This window comes from Sitophilus oryzae, unplaced genomic scaffold (assembly GCF_002938485.1).
Source record: "Sitophilus oryzae breed Bouriz unplaced genomic scaffold, Soryzae_2.0 scaffold_302_pilon_pilon, whole genome shotgun sequence".
Lineage (NCBI taxonomy): Eukaryota > Metazoa > Arthropoda > Insecta > Coleoptera > Curculionidae > Sitophilus > Sitophilus oryzae.
This window is the reverse complement of record NW_022146866.1, coordinates 1466308-1490018: the sequence shown is the minus strand read 5'-3', so window position 1 is coordinate 1490018 and position 23711 is coordinate 1466308. Positions and strand designations below refer to the sequence as shown.

Below are 23711 nucleotides of genomic sequence, written 5' to 3'. Positions count from 1 at the left end.
TGTATATTTTTTTAATGTCGCTTTTAACAGTTTCTTTTAAACACACTACCTAAAAAAGAAATTTGACCAGTGAAATTTACACACCAAATTTATTTTATTTTGAAAACCATTTCTGGAAATAGTCGATAATATTGTGATTTTGATTTGCCGTATACAGGGTGTCCCAATATTCCGTGGACATAGAACTACTACGTATTTTTGGAATCAAAATAAGTTCACTGGATACAATTTACCTCTATGCAAAAGTGCTTCGTTTGTCCGCAAGAGGGCATCAAATTTTAAAAAAATAAACACATTTTTTCACATATTTTAAGAATCGTTATTCCGATTTGAATGAGATTTTGGGTGTCTATGTTTTGCTAAGTGCTCTAACATTTGAATTTCACAAAAATCAAGAAAAAGTACGGGAGGGTCAAAACTACCCCCATCCCTACGTGAATTTTAGTATAAATATTTTCCGACTCCACCGAAGGCCAAATTTCTTTTCGTACAATGGTCCCTCTAGTATTTAGTACATTTTTTGTCTCTTATAAAAAAACGCCACCGTGCATACTTTTTGAGGAAAAATAATATTTTTCCAAAGCTGACTTTGATTCCATTGATCGATTTGACAAAAAATGCTTTTTGTTTAGGTTAGGTTAATGGCTCAACTTTCGTTTAGCTGAAATCTGTTATATAAAAAATGACTTTATATATGCGTTCTAGAAGGCGTTAGGAGTACAAATATACAAAAAATTTCCTGCGGAAATGCGTCATTTTCATTTTTTTGGACTTTAGTATAGCCGAAATCTACATCAAAACTAGTCTTCGGGGTGTGTTTTAGACATTTTTCTAAACAGAAAAACGCAAAAAAGTGTCTGCGAAAATTTTTTATTTTTATTTTACATAAAAAAATGCTTTGATTTGAGAATAGCCGAAATCAGTTACATGAAAAATAAACTTATTTTGTTTTATACGAGCCTTTACGAGCAAAGAAAAACAAAAAAATTCCTGCAGAAATGTGTCAATGTCATTTTGTGCACTTTTCATACATTTTTCAGTTGAGAAGCTTACGGGACCCAGGAGCGAATAGGGGTGCTGGGTGGGGTAAAACATCTTTCCGAGGAATAACAATTCTTGTAGAATAGATAATATAGGTTCTTGTAAACTATAAGTACCTCGGAATGTTGCACTTATTCTTGTTTTTTTATTAAAGCTTTACATAGGGCTGATTCAAAACAAAAAATCATTGGATCATGCAGTTTTCATTTATATTTTAATAATTAACTGTGATTTTGCAAAAATATTAGATTGGTTAGCATTTGGGTTGATTTGGTTAGCTTTTCTTTGTGGAGGGTGTTAAACTGTGGTTTTTATATTTTAATAATTAACTGTGATTTTGCAAAAATATTATTAGATTGGTTAGGATTTGGGTTGCTTTGGTTAGCATTTCTTTGTGGAGGGTGTAAAGCTGTGTTTTTATATTTTCATAATTAACTGTTATTTTGTAAAAATATTATTAGATTGGTTAGCATTTTAGACACTTTTAAATGATGTTTTTCGGTTCAAAAGTGATAAAAAGATAATTTTTTATGTATTTATGCTTACAAAAATGGAAAATGAAAATCAAGCAGTAATTCCGCAGGAAATTTTTTATTTTCCTGAGTTTGTATCTTTATTTTCCTCAATTAGGTTAACCTAATTCCAGGTTAATTAATTAATTGTTTTTTTACATAATGAGTCTATTTTTATCTGCATACATACTTATTACCTACTTATCGATTGTGCTACCTCAACAGTGTTTTTTTTTACTTTTAAGAGCAAAATATCTTGCGTAGAAAAATCGTTTTCTTATAACCAGTGATTAGTAACATTTTGATAAAGATTTTACAACACTGCTAAGTTTCATTTTCAACACAACATTGTTATCCCTTAATTCGATATATGTTTCCTTTGTTTCCAATAGTTAGTATTTCCCTTTAATTTATCTCCGCTTTGGTTCCTTCTTCAGTCAAACCACAGACAACTTTTTTTCTCCTTAAACTCATTTAGTTTTTTTTATTTTGTACATAATTTTTTTTATATATGAAATATTAAATTTGGGAACAGCAAAAAATGGAATGTTACGTATGTTACGTATCATTCCTTCCTTGTCAATGCAATCTCATCTTGCATTTCTTTAATAACAGTCGTTTAGTTGGCTCTATTTTTAGCAATATAACATATGATATTCCTGTATACTACAAAGAAAAGACTACATACTACATCTAACCTTTCGCCGTCCAAGAAAAATTTGGCCTTTCATTCAATTGCTTAGTTGTCATTTAATTTTGTTGGCTTCCGGAATAAAGAAGTAAAAATATCAAAATTGTCCGGTTGATAAGAGACACAGAAATACTGAAGTGTCCGATTTGGCGCCGCACCGTGTCCGAATTAGTAAAGTTCTACTGTATTTTCAAAGTTAAACATAATTCCAGCAATATTGAATTGATTGGGCCCATAGTTTTCTCACCAATAATTTCGGCAGTCGATATTATTTATAATAAGGGCTTTGTTCGCTTGCTGGATATCCTTTTATTTATTCTTTTTTTCTTTACTAAACATTAATTTTGCGAAATATAACGTAAACTTAGTTGTTTCAGATAGTTTGGAACAAAAATCCAGGGTTAAGCGACCTAGGGCACCACCGACAGAGCCAGAAAATGACGTAGATGGGGATCTGGACGAGAGAAATAATGAACTGAGTACCAGTTTTGTTCCTCCTGGATTTCTGAGCCCATCAGTGCTAGAATATTTGGAATTGGGAAAATCAATACCAGGTAAAAATTAATGTTCATAAAATATGCGTTAAATAAGTTTGTAATAAGTGAAAAAACTATCTAGTAAGTACTGAGTTATCAAAAAAAATCAAAATCGGTTTAGTATGGCCGTTATTACCCACTATCAAATTTCTTTGTCAAAGATCTTTTATAAAAGATATTTGATGAAAAATTTGACAGTGTTAATATGCAATATTTTATAAAGGTCTTTGAATAAAAAGATTAATAAAATCAGTGTTAAATTTTTTGATGAAATAAAATCTTTGAGAAAGAAATTTGATAGTGTAATAGTAGCCTATAACCAATAACAAAAAAAAATATTTTGAAATATATAGAGGGTGTCCCAGAAATAAGTGTAAATATTTTTAGGGTGTGGTAGATCTGGTCAAAAGAAACATATTATCTCTTTACCATTTTTAAAATAACTTGATAATAATCGAGTTATTTACATTTGAAAATTAAAAAAAATAATACCAACATTTTGAGAGCCGCCGCCAGCAGTCGATAATCAGTTGCAAATATGACACTTAGATCATATACAGGGTGTCCCAGAAATAAGTGCAAGTATTTTAAGGGGTTGTAGATCTCGATAAAAGAAACACATTTTCTCTTTATCGTTTTTCAATTGAGTCCAAAATAACGGAGTTATTTTACTTTTAAAATTTTCAAAAAATTTCGAATTTTCAAAATTTTTTTTTCGCGAAAAAACTCATAGGGGTGTTTCTGGGGTTGAGATTTCTGGGACATCCTGTATAAACTTCATTATTAAGCATGCTCAGTTGATTTTGCATACACTTTTGTAATATATAATTTCGTTTTCATTCTTTGATAGATTATTATCGATAGAATTTTAATTAACGTCATATTTTTTGCTGTTTTAACATGTTAAAGAAGCACCAAATTTATTCATGCTATGGAAAGAGTGTTAATAGTTATCGGAAAATGTGATACTTTAACAAATCAAAAAATATGACATTAATCAAAATTAATTATAACTAAAATTATAACCTATCAATGAATGAAATCGAAATTATATTACCATCAGGGCCAGTCAACTGAGATATACGACCTTGAACGATCTTTTTTTGGGGTAGTAATTTCCTGGGGCGCTAGATGGCGCATTTTTATTTTGATTTTTCTAGTTGCCTAACAATTGCGTCCAAAATTGTTTATATAGTTGCCTAAATAGGCCTATTAATTATGTTCTGTCATTGTTCTGTATGTCAAATCAGTTTTCCGTTTCCGGCTTCCTCCTTCCTCTTCAGCTGTCTTCAGTTGTGTTTTGCAATTGAACGGAGATGTGCGTTTCGCTGTTTTCTGGTTGTTTGGCTGTGTTTTTTGCAATCTTCATTTTACAATCGTGATTTTGTATTTTTGAATTTTTTGAACTTTGTTTTGTGTTTGATTTTTAAGATCTTTATTAAAGGTAAGGTTTAAGTTAAAGGTCTTTGATTTATCTAACAATTTTATTTAATAATCCGAGAAAGTGAGGTGAGGTAACCTAACCAAGTCCAAATATTCGTGAATTTTATTTTTTAACAATGTAATATTTACAACGCCATATATTTTTACAAAAAAAATTGATCAACTCCATATTTTTGTACATAAACTCCACAATGTGATATTACACAATTGTTCAAGTCCATATGTAAAAAATACACGTAAATAAAACATTGTTTCTAATGGACGTCACTTTCTCTTGTATTCCAACGATTGATCCTGGTACTATAATAAATATTATACTTTTTAATCTGTTGTTTTATTTGTTTGTAAAATGTTTCATAGTATAATTTTCTGTAAATTAAAATAAATTATTTATTGTAGGTTTTTATGCACATAAAATGATATAAGCAAACCATTTAACACTTTACAATAGTTTAACCTGGTTTAACCTTTATATATAAATCCTTGTTTTTTACCATTTGACTTGTTTGCCAACTTGGGACCAATCAGATGACTATACATTATTTTGTAGAAATCTGGCTCTAACTGGCGAACAAGTCAATACGTCTTGCTTAAAAATAAATTGCATCTATTTAAATTTGCCGCCACCTTTGTTACTTTCCTGGGTGGCTAGATGGCGCCACTTCAGTATACAGATTACAGATTTCTTTACAAATTTGAAACCGTTTTGAAACTAAAAAATGCAAAGCGTTGCTTTAGAGTGTTCTGTGATATGAGCCGTTTCACATTGGCGCGATCGAGTTTTGGAGACAAAGCGGCGTTCTATTCTGCGGTGGCGATCAGATTCAACTTGTCGAGTTTGATCGCGTGATCGCGACCCAACTGATAGGAATTTTCCGTTATTTTGTGTGTTTTTTCTTGTTGCAATTTAGAAATGGAGTTAACAGAGCAGCCAATAGGCTGTAAAAATACACAAAATTCTATATGATTTTTCCGATCCAAGTTACAAAGATAATAGAATTAAAAATTAAAAGTTTGAGACAAAATTGGAGTTGCATTTGGATTGGATAGTACATATATATACATTTTTATTGTTTAAGTTTAAATATTGTAGGTAAATATTTAAGAATGTTTTTTTTTTCGGTATACATAATTCACATTTTTATTTGTACCTATGTATACCTACAGGATAGCTCACTACATATAGGTACGGCGGTGAACGTGAACGCGTTGGTGTGTGCCAGAATGATCGCTCATGTTATCGCTGCCCGGATCGTGATCGTGTCGCGGCCGTGATCGCACCAGTGTGCGTGTAGCTTTAAGCTTCATTCAGAACCTCGAAATCAGTGGAATAAATTAGTAGTTTCAATTTGCCGTAGAAGTGTGTTTACCTAATTTTAATGTAAGCATTCAGAACGTCATAATTAGTGATAGTTTCTTTTCCACTAATTATAGTTCTTTCCACTAATTATACTTCAAAATTTGCGAGGAATGTCATTTTGGCCTTTAATTATCACCCGTCAAGAAAAATGTTGGTTAGAAATCAAAAGTTTATTGTTTTATAAGCTAAATATTATGCTTTCTCTATGGATACAACAGACTACCGCAAGCTGTTGCTAGGATATTTTATTAATTTTAATTGTGTTTTTTAGACATTGTGAATGATCATAAACTAAAAAGTATAAAGTGTAATTGAAACCACTAATTGGGAGGTTCTGAATGAAGCTTTAGAAAAAATTCAACTACATTTTCGTGTTTTTTTAAATTTTCTCTAAAATGGTATATGGAAATTTGGAAAAGTATAAACGGGATTAACCATTTTAGAAGAAGCAAAATTTTTTATGGAGAATGCATTTTTCTCAAAATGTGAATATTAAAAAAGTTTTTTCTCTTGTAAAGACATCGGTGACATACTGTAGGGTAGAAGCACCGGTTGTGGCCAGGTTAAGGCATTTTTAGAGTTTGACTTATCAGAAAAAATATTTGTAGTTAATTTTGGAGATAAAACAAAATTTTTGGTGCTTCTCCAAACATTTTTCTTTCGAAAATCTGCTTTTATTGTAAAGATTTGTATTCTTAATAAACAGAAAATAATTATTTTATGAAAACATACGATTTTTGCCACTTGTGGCCACCTTGTGCCAAATGTGGCCACATTTGCTACCATTTGTGGCCACATTCTTGCAAAAATATTCTCTATATTGAATTTCGCAGATAACTAAGCAAATAATAATATTTTATTTATTACTTTCTTTAAAAAAAAGACATAAAAAGAGACATTTGGTACTTAATTGTTTATATTTTTAACAAAAAAAAACATGAACGTTTATTCTTAAAACAAATCAAGTGATACCTAATACCTTATTTTGTTTTTTATCTGTTATACAAATGTTAAATAAAAATTTGGTACATATTAATACTACTGTGAGGAACAATAAGAAAAGTACACTAATTTATCAGAATATTCTTGAATATTTGTTAGTTCAGGTAACTACCATATATTTCTCTTGAATTGACTTTTTTAGATTCATCAATTTTCATTGTTATAACACTCAGTTTGTACGCAAGTTATTTTTACTTCCAATTGCCGCAGATTTGAACCATTGTGCAGCTATAATATTCAACATAATATTCATTATTTTCAATTTGTAATATTTTCCTGGATTCAACTGATTCCCGTACTTTAAAATAATAAAATTTCCTATATTTAATTCAGCAGATGTCACAGAAGTTTAAGCTGGCGTTGGTTTATCTTTTTTATTTCTACTAGAAAGATCTTTATTTTCTTTAAATTTTATTTTAATTATTTTCTTTTTTGTAAAGTTTTCATTGCCAGTTTTTGTTTTTTTCTCCTTTCCCTTCATTAATTCAATCCACTTATCATACGTAATAACTGATGGTAGATGTAGCCTCTTTCTTTTTAAAGATTAACATCTTCCCGGGCATCATCCTTAAGTTCATAATTATGTCAACTAGTCCTTTTCCTGCATGGATTGGTCTAGTGGTCCTGAATCATCTTCCTTTGAATTCTCATAATTTTTATTTTTATCGCATTCGTTCATATTTATTCCATTTATATTATATTATATTTATTATATTATATTTATTATATTTTTTCCCTATCTATATTATTTTCTATAATCGTTTTCTCATCTGAAGGAAAACTTGATGACGGTATATGTTCAGATTGGTAATCTTGGCCGATAATTGTATGTGGGATATTATTATAATTAGATACTATTTATTATTCAGTTTTTATTAAAAGCTGAATAATAACAAATAAAATGTTCTTCATATTATGTTGTCCGTCGTTTGCACTTACATTATAAAGCTAAATAATATGTGGCCACAACTAGATTTCGATTGGTCCATTTTTGGCCATAACCTGGCTACAAGTAGAACATAATTAAAATTTAATTACACCTTTTGTGGCCACAGAAATAAATCTTAAATATTAATTATTTGAATATAATAAATTTAAAAAATAGTTGCCAGATGTATAATATTTATACAAATCATGGAAAATTAAACCCCACTACAGATTATTGTTAATAATTTGAGTTCTACTTACCTAGCTATCCTTAAGAAATGGGTTAAGAAAACAGCATCTAGTAAATATGTGCTACTACTTTTTGGTCTAACGGCCGACTTTTACACCAAATTCGAATATTTTCTATTGCATATGGCGCTGGATATATCAATTTAGAAAATTATAGATGCACGGTTGTCACAATGACGTGAAAAAACTTAATTTTTAAGATTTCTTAAAGAAGTGGCTACAACAGGGTCAATGGCCACAAATGGTGCGTCTACCCTATATAAAAGTTGATGTTGATACGATTCTGACAGATTCAGACAACGGAGATTAAGAGGGTTGTCTGAAATTGTAAAAATTGTTTTAAAAATCAACCTGTATTTGTATTTTAGAAACTAAGTAGGCCATAACAACACTTTGTGCTTTTTTTACTTTGTGCTTAATTTATATTTTTAGTGTCTAAATTCATAATATTAATTAATATTATTATAATACGATATTTTGATTTATTATGATTATTAAGTATAGTTGAAACAGTAAAAAGCACTCCGTATAATAACAACGAACAAAAAAAAATGCAACAAGGTTCTTGAAATAGAAGACATACTTCTGAGAAGTCGTAACCTAGCAATAATTTAGCCTTAAAGGAAAATTCATTGTGCAACCTTGCTCCACATCAACATTACGCCGCGGTACAATATAATAAAATATAGGTAATTCAATTCGATTTTTTTTCTCTGACATTGTCATCTTTGTAAAGGAGCGGTGAGCTGTTTTAAATGTCAGTTTTTACAACATTGCGATGCTATCTAAGCGACTATTAAATTAGTTTAATGAATTCCATATGCAAAATAATGAAATCGTTATAGATATCTATGTAAATTAGATCTCTATTTATTTCTAAACAATTCTTAAGCTGGCCATTGATTTACATGAAATTTAATTGATTCTACTGGATAGATTTTTGCGCTGCACTCACGCTTGAGCAAAATATGTGAATTTTCAAAAAAAATCAAAATATTTTTGGAAAATTGAGATTTCATTTTTCTCGGCGTGACTTTAATAGAAATAGGATCCGATATGATTTGTTTTGAAGATGTCCATTGAATTGGTAATATCCGGATAAAATTCTAGTTACACTTCGATTGCTTCTGGACATTATCAAATGCCAACAATAATTCAGAACTGTTAACAATAATTCAGATTATTATGAAAAAATATATTTTCTTTGTAATCCATAAGACAACTAACACGATTTGATGGGATAAGCCGAGAAACGGCTTATTATTTGCGGAAATGTGTTGGTACACGGACGGATCCAAAAAACGATAAAGGATCTGGCGCAGGAATTTACTGCAGCAGTCCAAAGACTGAGATCTATCACAGTCTTGGAAAACACACCACTATTTTCCAAGCTGAGCTATATGCGATTGAAACCTGTCTGCAACTGCTGGCAGAACAGCAATACACCGGGAAAACAATAAGCATATTTTCGGATAGTCAAGCCGCGTTGAAAGCACTTGAGGCAACGAAAAGTACGTCCAGGACGATTCTTCATTGTAAGAAACTACTCAATATATTAGGAGATGGAAACAAAGTGTCGCTAATATGGATACCGGGACATGTCGGCCTAGAGGGAAATGAACGTGCTGATTCCCTCGCCAAAACTGGTGCAGGCTCACCATTCGTGGGCCCAGAACCGACACTTAGCGTACCAAAAAATCTCGCAAGAGATAGGCTCTGTGAATGGGTTAGGGGTGTAGCGCTTCGGGACTGGTATAACAGTCCCGGAATGGAACATGCTAAAACAATCCTAGCAGGGCCATCCAAACGTAGAACAGATGAACTCCTAAAGGCTGGTAGGAACGGAGCGCGTACGCTTACTGCAGTATACACGGGCCACTGCCGGCTGAGATCATACCTACAGAGGATGGGACTGGTGGAAGACGCCGAATGCCGACTCTGTATAGAAGATGACGAAACAATGAAGCACGTTATGTGTACCTGTCCCGCTGGGGGCAGGACCAGGTTTGAGGTGTTTGGCAAACCCACGCTAGACTTATCAGACCTAGAAGACATATCACCCTTGGACATAACGGCCTATGTTAAAAGGCTGGGTCTTGAGGGCGAACTTTAATGCTCTTTTTCTATTAAAGAGCTTGTAGAAACTGAGCCACAATAGGCCCTCGCGGCCTCAGTGGAGGGTCCCACCTGGGACTCACTCTTAGTAAAATACAAAAACACGATTTGTTGGTTTAATATCGGTAAATGTAAATTCTGAACCTCGCAATTAGTGAAATACATTAGTGGTTTCAATTAGCGTAGAAGTTTGTTCCTTTAATTTTAATGTAAGCATTCAAAACGTCAAAGTTAGTGGTAGACTTCAATTGGCAGAAAAAGTTATCAAACTTTAACTTTTTCACTAATTATACTTCAAAATTTGCGAGAAATGTTACTTTGACCTTTGATTAACGTCCGTTAAGAGAAATTGTGGTTAGAAATCGAAAGCTGATTGTTTTATAAGCTAAATATTAAGCTTTCTCTATAGATACAACCTTTGTTTAAGGATACAACTGACTAACGCAAGCTGTTGTTAGGATATTCTCGAGGGGTGTCTCACTATTGGAATTACATGTACATTTTCTTGGCAGTCGCTGGCAGTCATTGGCAGTCTTACGGCAGTCGCCTATAATAATTACATGGCAGTCATAGGCAGTCTTCTTCGCAGTCATTGGCAGTCACTTGCGAGTAACATGATATTTTGGCAGTACATGTATTTTGCCCAAGTGAGACACCCCCGGATATTCTATTAATTTTAATTGTATTTTTTAGACATTGTGATTGATCGTAAACTAAAAAGTTTAAAGTGTTATCGAAACCACTAATTTATTCCACTAATAGCGAGATTCTGAATGAAACTTTATACTTTATACTTTTTAGTTTACCTTTATTCACAATGTCCAAAAACACAATTAAAATTAATAGAATATCCTAGTAACAGCTTTTCTTTTATAGATGGGAAACGCCTTTAGGGCCGGAGTGTGGGGATCTCCTTCATGCGAGAGGGTCTACCCACTAAAACCCATCTGTGCTCTAAGCTCGCCAATCCCGGCACCGCCGCAGGCATTTCATCAAGATTATAGACTTATCATACTTCTATGTTCTTTTTCGTCCTTCGCCTTTTTCTTCATAATGTTCCTTAACATGCCGCAAATCGTTTGGGAATTTTCATTCGATGATGTTAGAAGGTTTCCGACGTTTACTCCAGAAATCTTCGTACCACACACTGTTTCTGTGTTTTCCCGTAAATCTTCGTGCGCGTGACACTCAAATAGTGTATGGTTAGCCGAGTCTGACACCTCGCAATACCAGCATTTAGGAGAGTCAGCCTTGCGGATCCTATGCAGATACTCGCCAAATACTCCATGGCCAGTCATGGCTTGCGTGATGTAGTAGTCCGTGTTTGCTTGGTCGCATTTTATCCAATCTTTAATATTGGGTATGAAAGTCTTTGTCCATCCGCTATATGCTTCCCATCGTGTCTGCCATTGCTCTAGTACCATGTTTCTGGCCTCTTTCCGGAAGGAAGTTCCATTTTTATATATTTGATTTCTGTCCTGGATCAGTAGACTGACTGGAGATATCTTAGCAAGACACAGTACCGCTACTGTTGGACATGTGCAGTATGCCGATGCAACCCTGAGTGCTAACTTCCTATTTATCCTTTCTAGCATGTTTTCGTAATGGATCTGTCCCAGATCGGCGATGCGTATGGTATGGTCGAATGAACTACCGAAGCGAGAAGTCTTCTTTTTTCCGCGCGAGGTCCTCCGATATTGGGAGTTATTCTCGTCAGATGCTGGATGATGCCAGTCGTTTTATCCCTGATTTCTGTGACCCCCATGTATTTAACCTTCTTTTGAGGTTTTATAACTAAATTATCCAGCTTTATGCTTTTTTTTATCCGATCTTTTGCCTTGCGTTGTCCAACGAGAATGACCAGCTCAGTTTTTTCGGGGGCCAGTTTGACGCCCATGCCTTCCAACTTATTTTTAATCGCTAGCGCAGCCGTCTGAATCTTTTCTTCGGGGATCGTGTAGGTGGATGCAGTTATTAAGAGGGCTAGATCGTCCGCGTAAGCTAAGATCGTGTTGCCCAGGCCTGTATCTGTTCTAAGTATCTGATCGTAAAATATATTCCAGAGGGTGGGTCCGAGGATCGAACCTTGAGGGACTCCACACGTCATTCTGTGTTTCCCGCCGTACTCTGTGATGACATATCTATGTGACAGGAACGACTGTACCATGCGTACAAGATATGGGCTAATTCTCTTGTGCTCTAATTGAGTTGCAATGCCCAGCCATGGAGCCGAATTGAAAGCGTTCCTTAGTAACAGCTTGCGGTTATCAGTTGTATCCATAGAACAAGTCTAATATTTAGCTTATAAAACAATAAGCTTTTGATTTCTAACCACATTTTCTCTTGACGGATGATAATCAAAGGCCAAAATGACATTTCTTGCAAAATTTGACGACGATGAAAATCTATACCGCTAATTTTGACGTTCTGAATGCTTACATTGAAATTAGAGGAACAAACTTCTACGCTAATTGAAACTAGTAATTTATTCCACTAAATGCGAGGTCGTGAATGAAACTTTAAGCTTAGTGGAATAAATTAGTGGTTTCAATTAACGTAGAAGTTTGTTCCCCTAATTTAAATGTAAGCATTCAGAACGTCAAAATCAGTAGTAGGTATTTTCAATTAGTTGAAAAAGTTAACAAACCTTTAACTTTTCTACTAATTACACTCAACATTTTTGAGTTATTTTCACGGCCTTTTTATTATCGGATTATCATGAAGATGAAATGTGGTTAGAAATGAAAAGTTTACTGTTTTAAACACTGATAAAACCAAACTCATGCTGATTGATAGAAGTGATGCAGTTCGATTGCACAACCTCCTCCCTAATATAGAAAGAGTAGATCAATTTATATACTTAGGGTCTTTAATAACAAATAATGGGGGCTGTAAAGCAGAGATAAGAAGGCGTATAGCTATGGCACGGACGGCTATGATGAGCCTAAGAAAAATATGGACAGATAGGAGCATTACTAAAAACACCAAAAAAACCCTTGTTCGATCTTTGGTGTTCTCCATATTCCTATACGGGTCTGAGTCATGGACCGTCAAGAGCGCTGATAGACACCGTATAGATTCATTTGAGATGTGGTGTTGGAGGAGAATGCTCCGTATCCCATGGACAGCTTCTAGAACGAACCAGGCAATTCTTAATGAACTCGGCATCACAGATCGATTATCCACCATCTGCCGCAGACGCATCCTGCAATACTTCGGTCATATCACTTGCAGAGGTGAAGACAACCTTGAAAAAATCATAGTACAAGGCAAAGTAGAAGGTCGAAGACCCAGAGGACGATCACCATCGAGATGGCTTGACCAAATAGCAAATATTACAGGTCATCCATTTCAATCAAATCTCCGAGAGGCGGAAGATCGCCAACGATGGAAGATCAAAATCACCAACTGCACATAGCCATAATGTCACGATTCTTCAGACATGAAGAGACGACGAAGAAAAAGAAGAGGATATTCTTTTAATGTTAATTGTGTTTTTTAGACATTGTGAATGATCGTAAACTAAAAAGTATAAAGTGTAATTGAAACCACTAATTTATCCTACTAATTGCAATGTTCTGAATGAAGCTTTAAACTTTAAGTTTATTAATTTTATGTTTTACGCTGTTTTACATTCACTACAAAACTAATAATGATTAAATTTACTTTAGTTTTAATAAATTATAGTTTGTTAGTAAAATATTAAAACTATTGTTGGTAAATATGGTATCGGTGTCAGAAATGAACGGGGTGAACGCTTACTTGACTTTGCAATCGAAAACAATCTAACTATAATGAACACAACATTTCAACATCATATCCGAAGGCTCTACACATGGAATAGTCCAGGAGACAGAGTACGCAACCAGATAGATTATATTCTCTCTAACTCGAGATGGAGAACCTCGTTCAGGACAGTACGGACTTACCCCCGGAGCAATATGTGCTCGGATCATAAGTTACTGGCAGCAAAGATTCGTATAAAGTTAAAAAATGTTGTAAGAAAACCAAGACCAAATCAGATGAGATCCCCGACGTAACACATTTCCAACAAGAACTACTGAAAACATCGTGGAACATTAACGAGAACACCCAACCCCAACAGATTTGGATAGACTTTAAAAATTGTCTGAGTAATGCCACTTCTCGACAACTAAACAAAAGACAAAAAAACAAACATTGAATTTCTGACAGCACATTGCTAAAAATTGAACAAAGACGACCATTAGTGCAAAGTGGTATAAAAACACAAGATGAAAAAGATAAATATAGAAAAATAAATACAGAGATCAAACACAGTTGCACCATCGACAAGAATAACTACTATGAAAAAATATGCCAGGAAATAGAATCTCACGCTTTCACAAATCAACCAGGGGACCTATTTAAAAAGATAAAGTACCTCACAAGAGAATTCAAGCCAAAAACATGGGCAATAGAAGACGATCGAGGACAACTTAAAACCGAAATTAACGAAATAGTGGAACGATGGCGAACATACTGCGGAACACTGTATAAAGAAAAGATCGTCAGCCTAGTTGCTCTTTCCACAGTGATATAATTAATGAAGAACCAGACATACTGAGATCGGAAATTGAAGCAGCAATAAAAACCCTAAAAACATCATAAAGCCCCCGGGACCAGATCACATCACGGCCGAAATGCTCCTAGCGTCGGGAGATTTTGGTGTGGACATCTTGCACAAGTTATGCAATATGATATGGCATACTCACCAATGGCCATCAGATTGGACCGATTGTTCCATAATAACCGTCCACAAAAAGGGATCTCCAGCCAAATGCGACAACTTTCGTACCATTGCGCTAATTTCACATGCCAGTAAGATTCTTCTTCATATCATTAACGAAAGGTTAAAACTGTATATTCAACCACAAATCCCTCCAGAGCAAGCAGGATTCACAAGAGGTCGAGGAACACGTGAACAAATTTTGAATATCCGTCAGATTATCGAAAAGGCCCGAGAATTTAACAATCCACTCTATATTTCTTTCATAGACTATCGAAAAGCTTTTGACAAAGTCAAATGGTCAAAACTATGGATGGTTCTTAAAGAAATGGGCGTGCCTTTTCATTTGATTTCATTGATCCAGAATCTCTATGTAAATACCAAAAGTAGAATTACCATCAATGGCGTTACTTCGAAGACTTCCAGCCTACCTGTGGTGTTAGGCAGGGTGCATACTATTATTCAATATATATACTGAATATATCATGAGAAGGGCATTGGAACATTGGCAAGGGGGGGATAACAATTAATGGTCACAAAATTACCAACCTCAGATTTGCAGACGATACGGTCCTTCTAGCGGGAAACGAGGAAGAGTTACTGCAGCTTCTAAAATTGGTTGAAGACGAAAGCGAGAAACTTGGACTTGAAATTAATCCCTCTAAAACAAAAATTATGATTATCGACAGGCAAAACAACAACAAACCTGATGTAGTGAGCATTGGTCGTTTTGAGGTTGTAAGTCAATATATATATCTTGGGTCACTTATAAACAACACGGGATCGTTAGAAGGGGAAATAAGAAGAAGATGTGAAATGACAAGAGTGGCAGTGCGAAAACTCTCAAAGATATGGCGAGACAAAAACATATCTAAACACTTAAAAAAAAGGCTTGTTCATTGCCTAATATTTCCTATATTAATGTATGGCTCCGAGTCCTGGACGGTGAGACAGTCAGAAATGAAAAAATTGACGCAACTGAGATGTACTGTTGGCGACGAATGCTCAGAATTCCCTGGACTGCCCGGCGAACCAATGAATCCATAATCCAAGAACTGAACATCACAGAACGCCTCTCAACTTCTCTACAGTCACGTATACTTAAATATTTCGGTCACGTTATGAGGAGGGATACTGACTGTATGGAAAAACTCATTATACAGGGCAAGGTTCCGGAAAGAAGACCACGAGGCCGCTCGCCCTCCCGATCGATAGACCAGCTATCAAAAATCACCCACAAGCCACTGCACACGCTTGTACATGAAGCACAAGACAGGGAATTATGGAGACAAACCTCAACATCACCTGCTCACTACATTCCTTTTGTAGGAATAAAGACAGAGAGAGAGTAAAATATTATTACAAACTCTGTGGACTATTATAGAACATTTTTCTGACCGTGGAAAAATTTTCTGTAATTTGTTTCATCCTATAGTAGGTACCTTTTGAAGTTTTGTCCGATGATATACAGGTTGTTAACTCGACAGTTACTTATAGGGGGACAGAATGGCAACACTGCCTATTGAGAACGCATGCACTTATAGGGTATTCTGCCGACTCGTCCCGTCGCACAGTGTTTTGAAGTATAGGGGAAAGTGGACAAAAATTGAAAACTCGATTTTCACTGCCAGAAAATGTATTTTCTTACATTACTAATAAAAGATAACAGAATATTTTATATTTTAAACTAATTTTTATGATATAAAAATAAATTAAAAATATTTTTGGCAAAAAAAATTAATTATAATTTTTATAAATATGGAAAAAATCTCCTGCAGCCCAAAGGGTAATTATTTCTCATTATTAGTAAATAACAAATTAAAAAAACAAAACGTTCTCCAACCGAGTACATATCAAAGTAAAACCTCTGACGAGGGGTAGGGGACAAAAAACTAACAATCTTTTAAGATGTTTATTTAAATTTAATTTGCTTCAAAAAAAGAAGGGGGCGACATGTTTCGGGACTTAACAATTCCCATCTTCAGGCCCAAGAAAGCTAAAATAATTATAATCAGAATAATAAACAAATTCCAATAGTTAGTTATACAGAGGTCAAAAAGTATAAAATACAATCATAAAACAAATTAAAAGGTTAAAAAAAATTTTCAAAAAAGGTTTGGTTTGGTTAAAAAGTTATTTCTATCACAATTATTCAATCACAGATAACATTATGGCAAGCTCAGTTTGAAAATTAAAACAATTAAATTAAAATCATAAAGGGCAATAATTTAAGTTCAACAAAAAACGAAAAAACTTTGTAAACATAACTTAATTTTTTCACAAATTTTTGCCACTTTTTCACTTTTGGCATTATTGTACCATTGTTCAAAAATATCTTTTATTTTAAGTACTGGACATTCTCCTAAAAAAAAATCGAAAACTTAAAATATCGCAGTTTTCCGCAGAAACTGAAATAATGGTTTTAAAGTACAATACTTGGGACAACATTACACGAAAAATCTCGTCTACCATCTTATACCATTTTTTTAAAACCTTAAATAAAATTATACTACTAATTTTCATTCAGATTCGATTTGACTTTTTGTAATGGCCATGTAAAAGCAATGATCGAATTTAACAACAGCTAATATGGAAAAAGAATGTACCTTCTATAAGTGTTTTTCTCCATTTTGCCATGTTTCAACCATAAAGTTCTTGCCGCGAGTAATAAACAAAGTAACAACCTGTATTTGACGCTATTAGCACAGCTATTAGTCATGTTACTTCTTAGCCAATCATTTTGTTACCACTATTTTCTGTGTGGCCTATGATCTAATCCACTGTGATATTAATAGAATCACAGTGATAGTTTTCTTTCAGTACTTGACTCGTAGTTATTTAAAAATTTTGTATGATGGAAAATGACTGCTTATAGTTTTAATACCGTATGATCGAATAAAAACGGCGTCAGCGATGGCTATGAAATGAAGATCACTGTCATTTTATATGTAAAATTATATGGAAAATGTCATCGATCGTCATTTATAGCCATCGCTGACGTCGTTTTTATTCGATCATACGGTACTTAATGTGTCACACTTTCTGCGGCGCTGCAAAAGCAGCCATAAGAATGATCTCAAAACAGTAGATCTCAAAACAGAGACAGGCCAAAAACTATATGATTATGAAATAGTGTTTATGATTTATGTAAGGTCACTGTTATTGAAAAATCATATTCAATCATATTATTATTGTCTGTTGGGTGTTGAGTATTTACTCTAGCAGGGAAGGTTTTAAGTTCATAAGTTGTATCCGCTATAGTTGCTTTAATTGAAGATGATATAGATCAAAATTATGTCACTAACAGATTTAGATGTGCACGAAGTACAGTGCAGTAGCTTCCTCGAGACACTTTCCTAAGCTAGACGTCGAGGAACCTTTGTATGAGAACTTCGAAGCGAGACGATAGATTTATTGTAAGTTTATCGCTAAGAAACCGCCGCGCCGTTTGCCAGCCTTTCAAATTTATAATGAATAGAGAAACGTACTTGTAAGTGAACGGACTGTAAGAAGAAGATTAAACAAAGCAAATCTAATATCAAGAAGGCCTGCTTCGGGACCACAACTTACTAGGTCTGTTGACTAGGACCAAAAATATAAAAATTACGAAAAAATGTTAGTGTCTTCTTCAAAAGCGAATATCTCCAACAATAATAAAGCTATTCAGATGAACTACAAAAACCAACTATCTAGATAATAAAATGATTTTTAAATTCCTTGTCGTGTTAACATATTCTACACGGTATTTAAAACTTTCACCAAAATATCAGCATTTTATTTTCCCTCGTATAATTGACAGATGGAAACTTTTAGTTTTAATTTAGAAAAAGATACTAAAAAGTCCAATCATTTAGCTACATATTGCTTAAAAAATCATCAAAATTGGCCCACTAGAACAAAACATATTCAATTTTAAAATACATAAAAATTTTAAGGTACCTGTTTTTCGTACCGGTGAGTGTATATTTAAAATAAAAAAAATAACTAAACTTTTTTCTTATCTAGGTCGACCTGGTACTGATTACCCCGTCCTGGGAATAGTGCCCTACACCAATTTCTATTGCGACGAGCAACCGTATCCCGGTTTCTTCGCGGATCCAGAGACCAGATGTCAAAGTTGGCACTACTGTGACATCGATGGACGACAAACGACGTTTCTATGTCCCAACGGAACCCAGTTCAGCCAGCTGGTGTTCGTGTGCGACTGGTGGTTCAACGTTAGATGCGAACTGAGCGAAAAGTTGGTACAATTTGTTAAAGTTTTTTGAATAAAATTGGTAAACCAGAGAATAAATAGAGATGTGTTATCCCAAAAGTAGATATTTTGACTAATAACAATAAATTCAAGCACATTTTTAAATTAAACCACTCATATTATTTACTACCTAAGTTGGGAGATAACCAGGACCGTTGTTATTGGTATATTTAATTCATAGCTTATTTTAGCAGATTAAATAAAAAATTAGTGTTAACTCTAAAGTAGCAACAGCAATTGTAAAATAACTACACTCAGATGCAAAAAAAAACGCAACGGAGAAAATTTTGGTCAAACTTAAACTGTTATATTTTTGTTATTTTTAGCCCTATTCTCATGAATTTTTTAGCAAGCTCTATATAATTATATCAACTTTAATTTGCAAACTCAGCTTTTTATAAACTTTAGTATTTGGCATATTATAGAGGGTTAATCGAGGGGTTGTTTTTTTACCCTAACTTTGACACACCCTGTGCAATAATTTCGTGTGTAAATTTTCCTGAAATATAATTTTAGGGTCAGAACCATGTCTCTTGAGCATTTTATTTTTTGGATCATGTCAATACATGCCTTGGTTAATTTTTAAGAGCGAAATGAACTTGCCACCAAGAATTTGCAATTTTTTCAATTATAATTTATTTTTGAAGTTTTTTTTTCAATACGCAGCTTTGATAATTATTGTGAACTGCCCATTACGCCACTACTATGAACTGTCCATCATATTTGATGTTTGTATACTTCAGTATTACAGATGTTTTCCTTAATATCGTTACTTCTATTATCATTATTAATGTTTATTAAAACCAGGACCGTATCGTTAGTCTTTAACGTTATTTTTTTAATTTAGTATAGAGTATCCGATGCAGCGTAATATGACGTTACGACAATAGTCACCAAAACCATCTCGTCTTCTTAAAAAATTACATCAAAAGTAATGATAACTGAAAAAATTGCAAATTGATCGTGATCAGTTCATTTTGCTTTTAAAAATTAACCAAAGCATGCATTGATGTGATCCAAAAAACAAAATGCTCAGGAGACATGGTTCTTACCGTAAAATTATGTTTTAGGAAAATTTACACACGAAATTATTGTACAGGGTGTTTTAAAGTTAGGATAAAAAAACAACCCCTCGATTAACCCTGTATAATATGCAAATTACTAAAGTTTACAGAAAACTGAGTTTACGAATTAAAGTTGATATAATTATGTACAGTTTGCTAAAAAATTCATGCAAATAGGGCTAAAAATAACAAAAATATAACACTTTAAATTTGACGAAAAATTTCTTTGTTGCGTTTTTTTGGCATCTGAGTGTATGTATATAACTTGTTTAACTATCTTAACTAACTCTAAAACTTATATTTAATTATACAGTAAGGTGCGATTTCAAAATCTTTTTGTGAATGAATTCTCTGATACTTTACCCCTTATTTCTTTAGTATACAGTATGTTTTTACTGCACTTTACTGTTAACATTTTTATTAATTATTATACTTAATAGGTTGCCGTTATAGTATGATTATTGAATTTAATATTTTATTTGTCAAATGCACTGATGTCCAGGTCGCAGCGAACAACGTTTGATTTAAGCGGGTCATACACGATGCTTCCCACGATGGAACCAACGTTGGACGCATCATGTATAGGCTTCGACAATATTGCAATTGACAAGTGTGTCTCCTACACGATGTGGCAAATGTTCATGTGTCCAACGTAGGAAGGTGTTTGACACATCGAGTGGGACCGGCTTTAATGGTATTACTGGTCGCTGCGACCAGTAATACCATTAAATCCAAGATTCGACTGTTTTATATTTTAGTATTGAAAATACTTCTGGCCGCGTTTATATGGGACCCATCTTTGAAAAAACGACATGCTAGAGGCAACATGAGTTCAATAACCTGCCTAATCAACTTGTCAACACGTAAGTCGATCGCAAGGCCGTTCGAGGGCCGAAATGAGGTCTTATTAGTGTGTGTGGGCCAACTATTTTATGGATATGGATGTTTAGTCTGGGAAAGCCGATATTATTATAAAAAGAATATGCACGTCAAGGCATGGGTTGTTAAGTACAGTTGGGCTATTTTAATCTAACTCTTTCCGTAGAGAATCAAGAGGCAAATTATACGTGAAAGAGCGGAATAACATAAATAATAAATTTAGACTAATGCAATATTTTTTCTTGGCGCGTAGGATAATGCGCACAATCGATGCATTAAAGGGAATAATTAATTAAATCATTAAATTCCAAAACATATAATAACCGGGTCTCATCGGATCTGCTGATACATTTTGATAAAATCCTTGTATATTATTATAAACAAGGATAAAATTTAGGCTATTAGGACCTATATTTTTTTTTATATGATTATTATTTTTTTAATTAACAACTTAGGACAAAGAAAAAGCTTGCATGGTTTCCACCGCCAACAGGCGTAAAAACAAATGAATCCAAGGCGGTGCCAAATATTTTTTATCGGGATAAGTTTTTATCGTTTGAATATTGTTGTAAATAATTATCATTTAATTAGTGCTAACTTATCAAAGTTCACAACACGGCGAAATTTCAACAAAATCGGCCAACGGATCTTTGAGATATTAATAAAAAAGGCCTATTAGAAAACACATTGACATCTTTAAAATTATACATTTCCGGACACATGTTTATATGAACTTTTTACCTTAAAAACACTCAAAAAATCATCTCCTGAAGTTTGGCCAGATACTTAATTAACACCCTGTATTTAAAAATGGCTGGCTAGTGATTTAGTAAGCTATGTTTATTTTAATAGGAAAAAAATACATTTCATAAAAAATAAACAAACCCATAATACAAATACTATACACCAATTAATTAATTAATTTTAAATGTATCTAAATAGGCACTTTAATAATTGAAAAATGAAAAATGAACAGGAGCACTTCTTAAAATCACTTCATAGAGTATACAAAATATGCTAAAAATAATAATTCCAATAAAAAACATAAATGGCACATTAAAATCTGCATTATCTGAAATCAAACTATAGCTAAACGGGTAATACAATAATAGAGACAAGACGCCGACATCTATAACGCGATGAGCAGTTTTTAATAATTATTCCGAGTTATTATTACATACTTATTGTTTTACAATTTATTGTAATGATGGTTATGGCATTCCTTCAAATAAATTTTGATTTAAGTATTGTTAATATAGTCATATTAATGATTATAGCCCGTATGATTTTCAAAATAAATAATCAAGAGTGTTTTTATCAGAATTATTAAATGATTAAGTCAGTAGCGTAACTTCAAATGTGAGGCCCCCCCGCAAAATTTTTTTGGTGCCCTTATATTAAAATAAAAAAAACACACTAAAAACATAATATAGCTTTATGTACGTATATCAAGTCATTTAAAATATAAAAACAAAAAAAAACTTATAGACTAGAAAAAATAATAACTAGAACTAGAAAAAATAATAATAAAAGAACATAAAAAATAAAACATTAAAAAATAAATCAACACAATATTTTTGGAAATTGTAGGGGACGCTGTTCACATATATATGTATTTAGTAAACAAAATCACGAGGCCCCATTGCGGGTGCTGCGGGGCCTACGCTACGCTACTGGATTAAGTAGAAATAGTTAATATTTAGAAACTTCGTAAGTGTTATATTTTAGTATAATTATGGATTTAATAATTAAATAATTATCTTAAGTTTAAATTGTGGTAAACTTGAGTTTCAATCATTTATATTTAAAATCTTAGGAAAGGCAATATAGATTTTAGGCAGGAGAACTCAAGGGAAGGACTGTGTAATTAGTAATTAAGACTTTACAAGTTTTTTTACTTGCCATTTTTCTTGTCGTTCACGTTGCACGTTGACTCTTCGTTGTGTCACACACAATCTGAATTTCGGATATGATGCAGAGCTGATAATATTAAATAGGCTTAATGGGGGAACTGATAATATTAAATAGCAAATATATCAATTGCAAGGTATTCAAAGAAATATTTTTGTTAACTTTGCAAACATTTAAAGCATGCAATAATTAAAAAAAACTGTGAAAAATTGACGTGAGATTACTTTATAATTCTTGGAAGTCTTGGATCATAAAGATTTGAATTATTGTGGGTCTGTTTTGTTTAAGAAATAATAATTATAAAATAATAATTTCAAAAACTCAACTATCAAAATATAATGGTAGCAAATTTTCATGCATAGATATCATGCATAGGTATAATGTTCTATATTAATTGGACATACTGAAGGTAAACTAGGTATAGTTCCTGCAATCGATAATATATTTTATTGCTTTTTCATATCACACAACATTTTCATCATAACAAAAAACCGTCAATACCGCTACTCATATTATGGGCACCTATGTATATTTGTGGTTGTGACGGTTTTTTATTAGGTATGATGAAAAGAAGTTGCAAACTAAATTATCGTGGAACTATATTTTAATTTATTTTTATCTACAGTAACTATTACTTATTTTTTGTACGGCGAATTTAACCGTAAGTTCGAATATTGGTTAAACCTAGAAATACCTAGGTAATAGCCCAAAATATGCAAAAGGGGGAGTGAGTTTAGGTTAGATTAGAATTAGGTTTTAGTTGGTTTTGCATTAATAAAAAAATATAGGCCTAATCTATACTTAACCTAAACTGACATTTTTTGCATATTTCGGGCTCCTACGTGGGTAACCCTACGTTTAACCAATATTCGGGCTTTTACGGTAACATAATACTCATTCTGATTGGTTTAATCTGGCTCCATAATGAAACTGTGGGTTCCAGGTGCTATTGCAAATTAATGCCATTAATTCTATGTAT

The 23711-nt window shown here is 33.2% G+C and overlaps 1 protein-coding gene across 2 annotated transcripts in view; it reads left to right on the top strand.

Annotated features, from left to right (window-relative positions):
* The window catches only part of LOC115884603, a 94979-nt gene that overhangs the window by 68067 nt on the left and 3201 nt on the right, over positions 1–23711 (top strand). The window contains exons 2-3 of one of the 2 annotated variants that reach the window (XM_030903236.1): positions 2622–2798; positions 18629–18863. In XM_030903236.1, coding sequence (XP_030759096.1) covers positions 2622–2798; positions 18629–18863 — 412 coding nt within the window. Of the gene's footprint in view, positions 1–2612; positions 2799–18628; positions 18864–23711 lie in introns of both variants that reach the window. The other variant, XM_030903235.1, reaches the window with a different exon arrangement.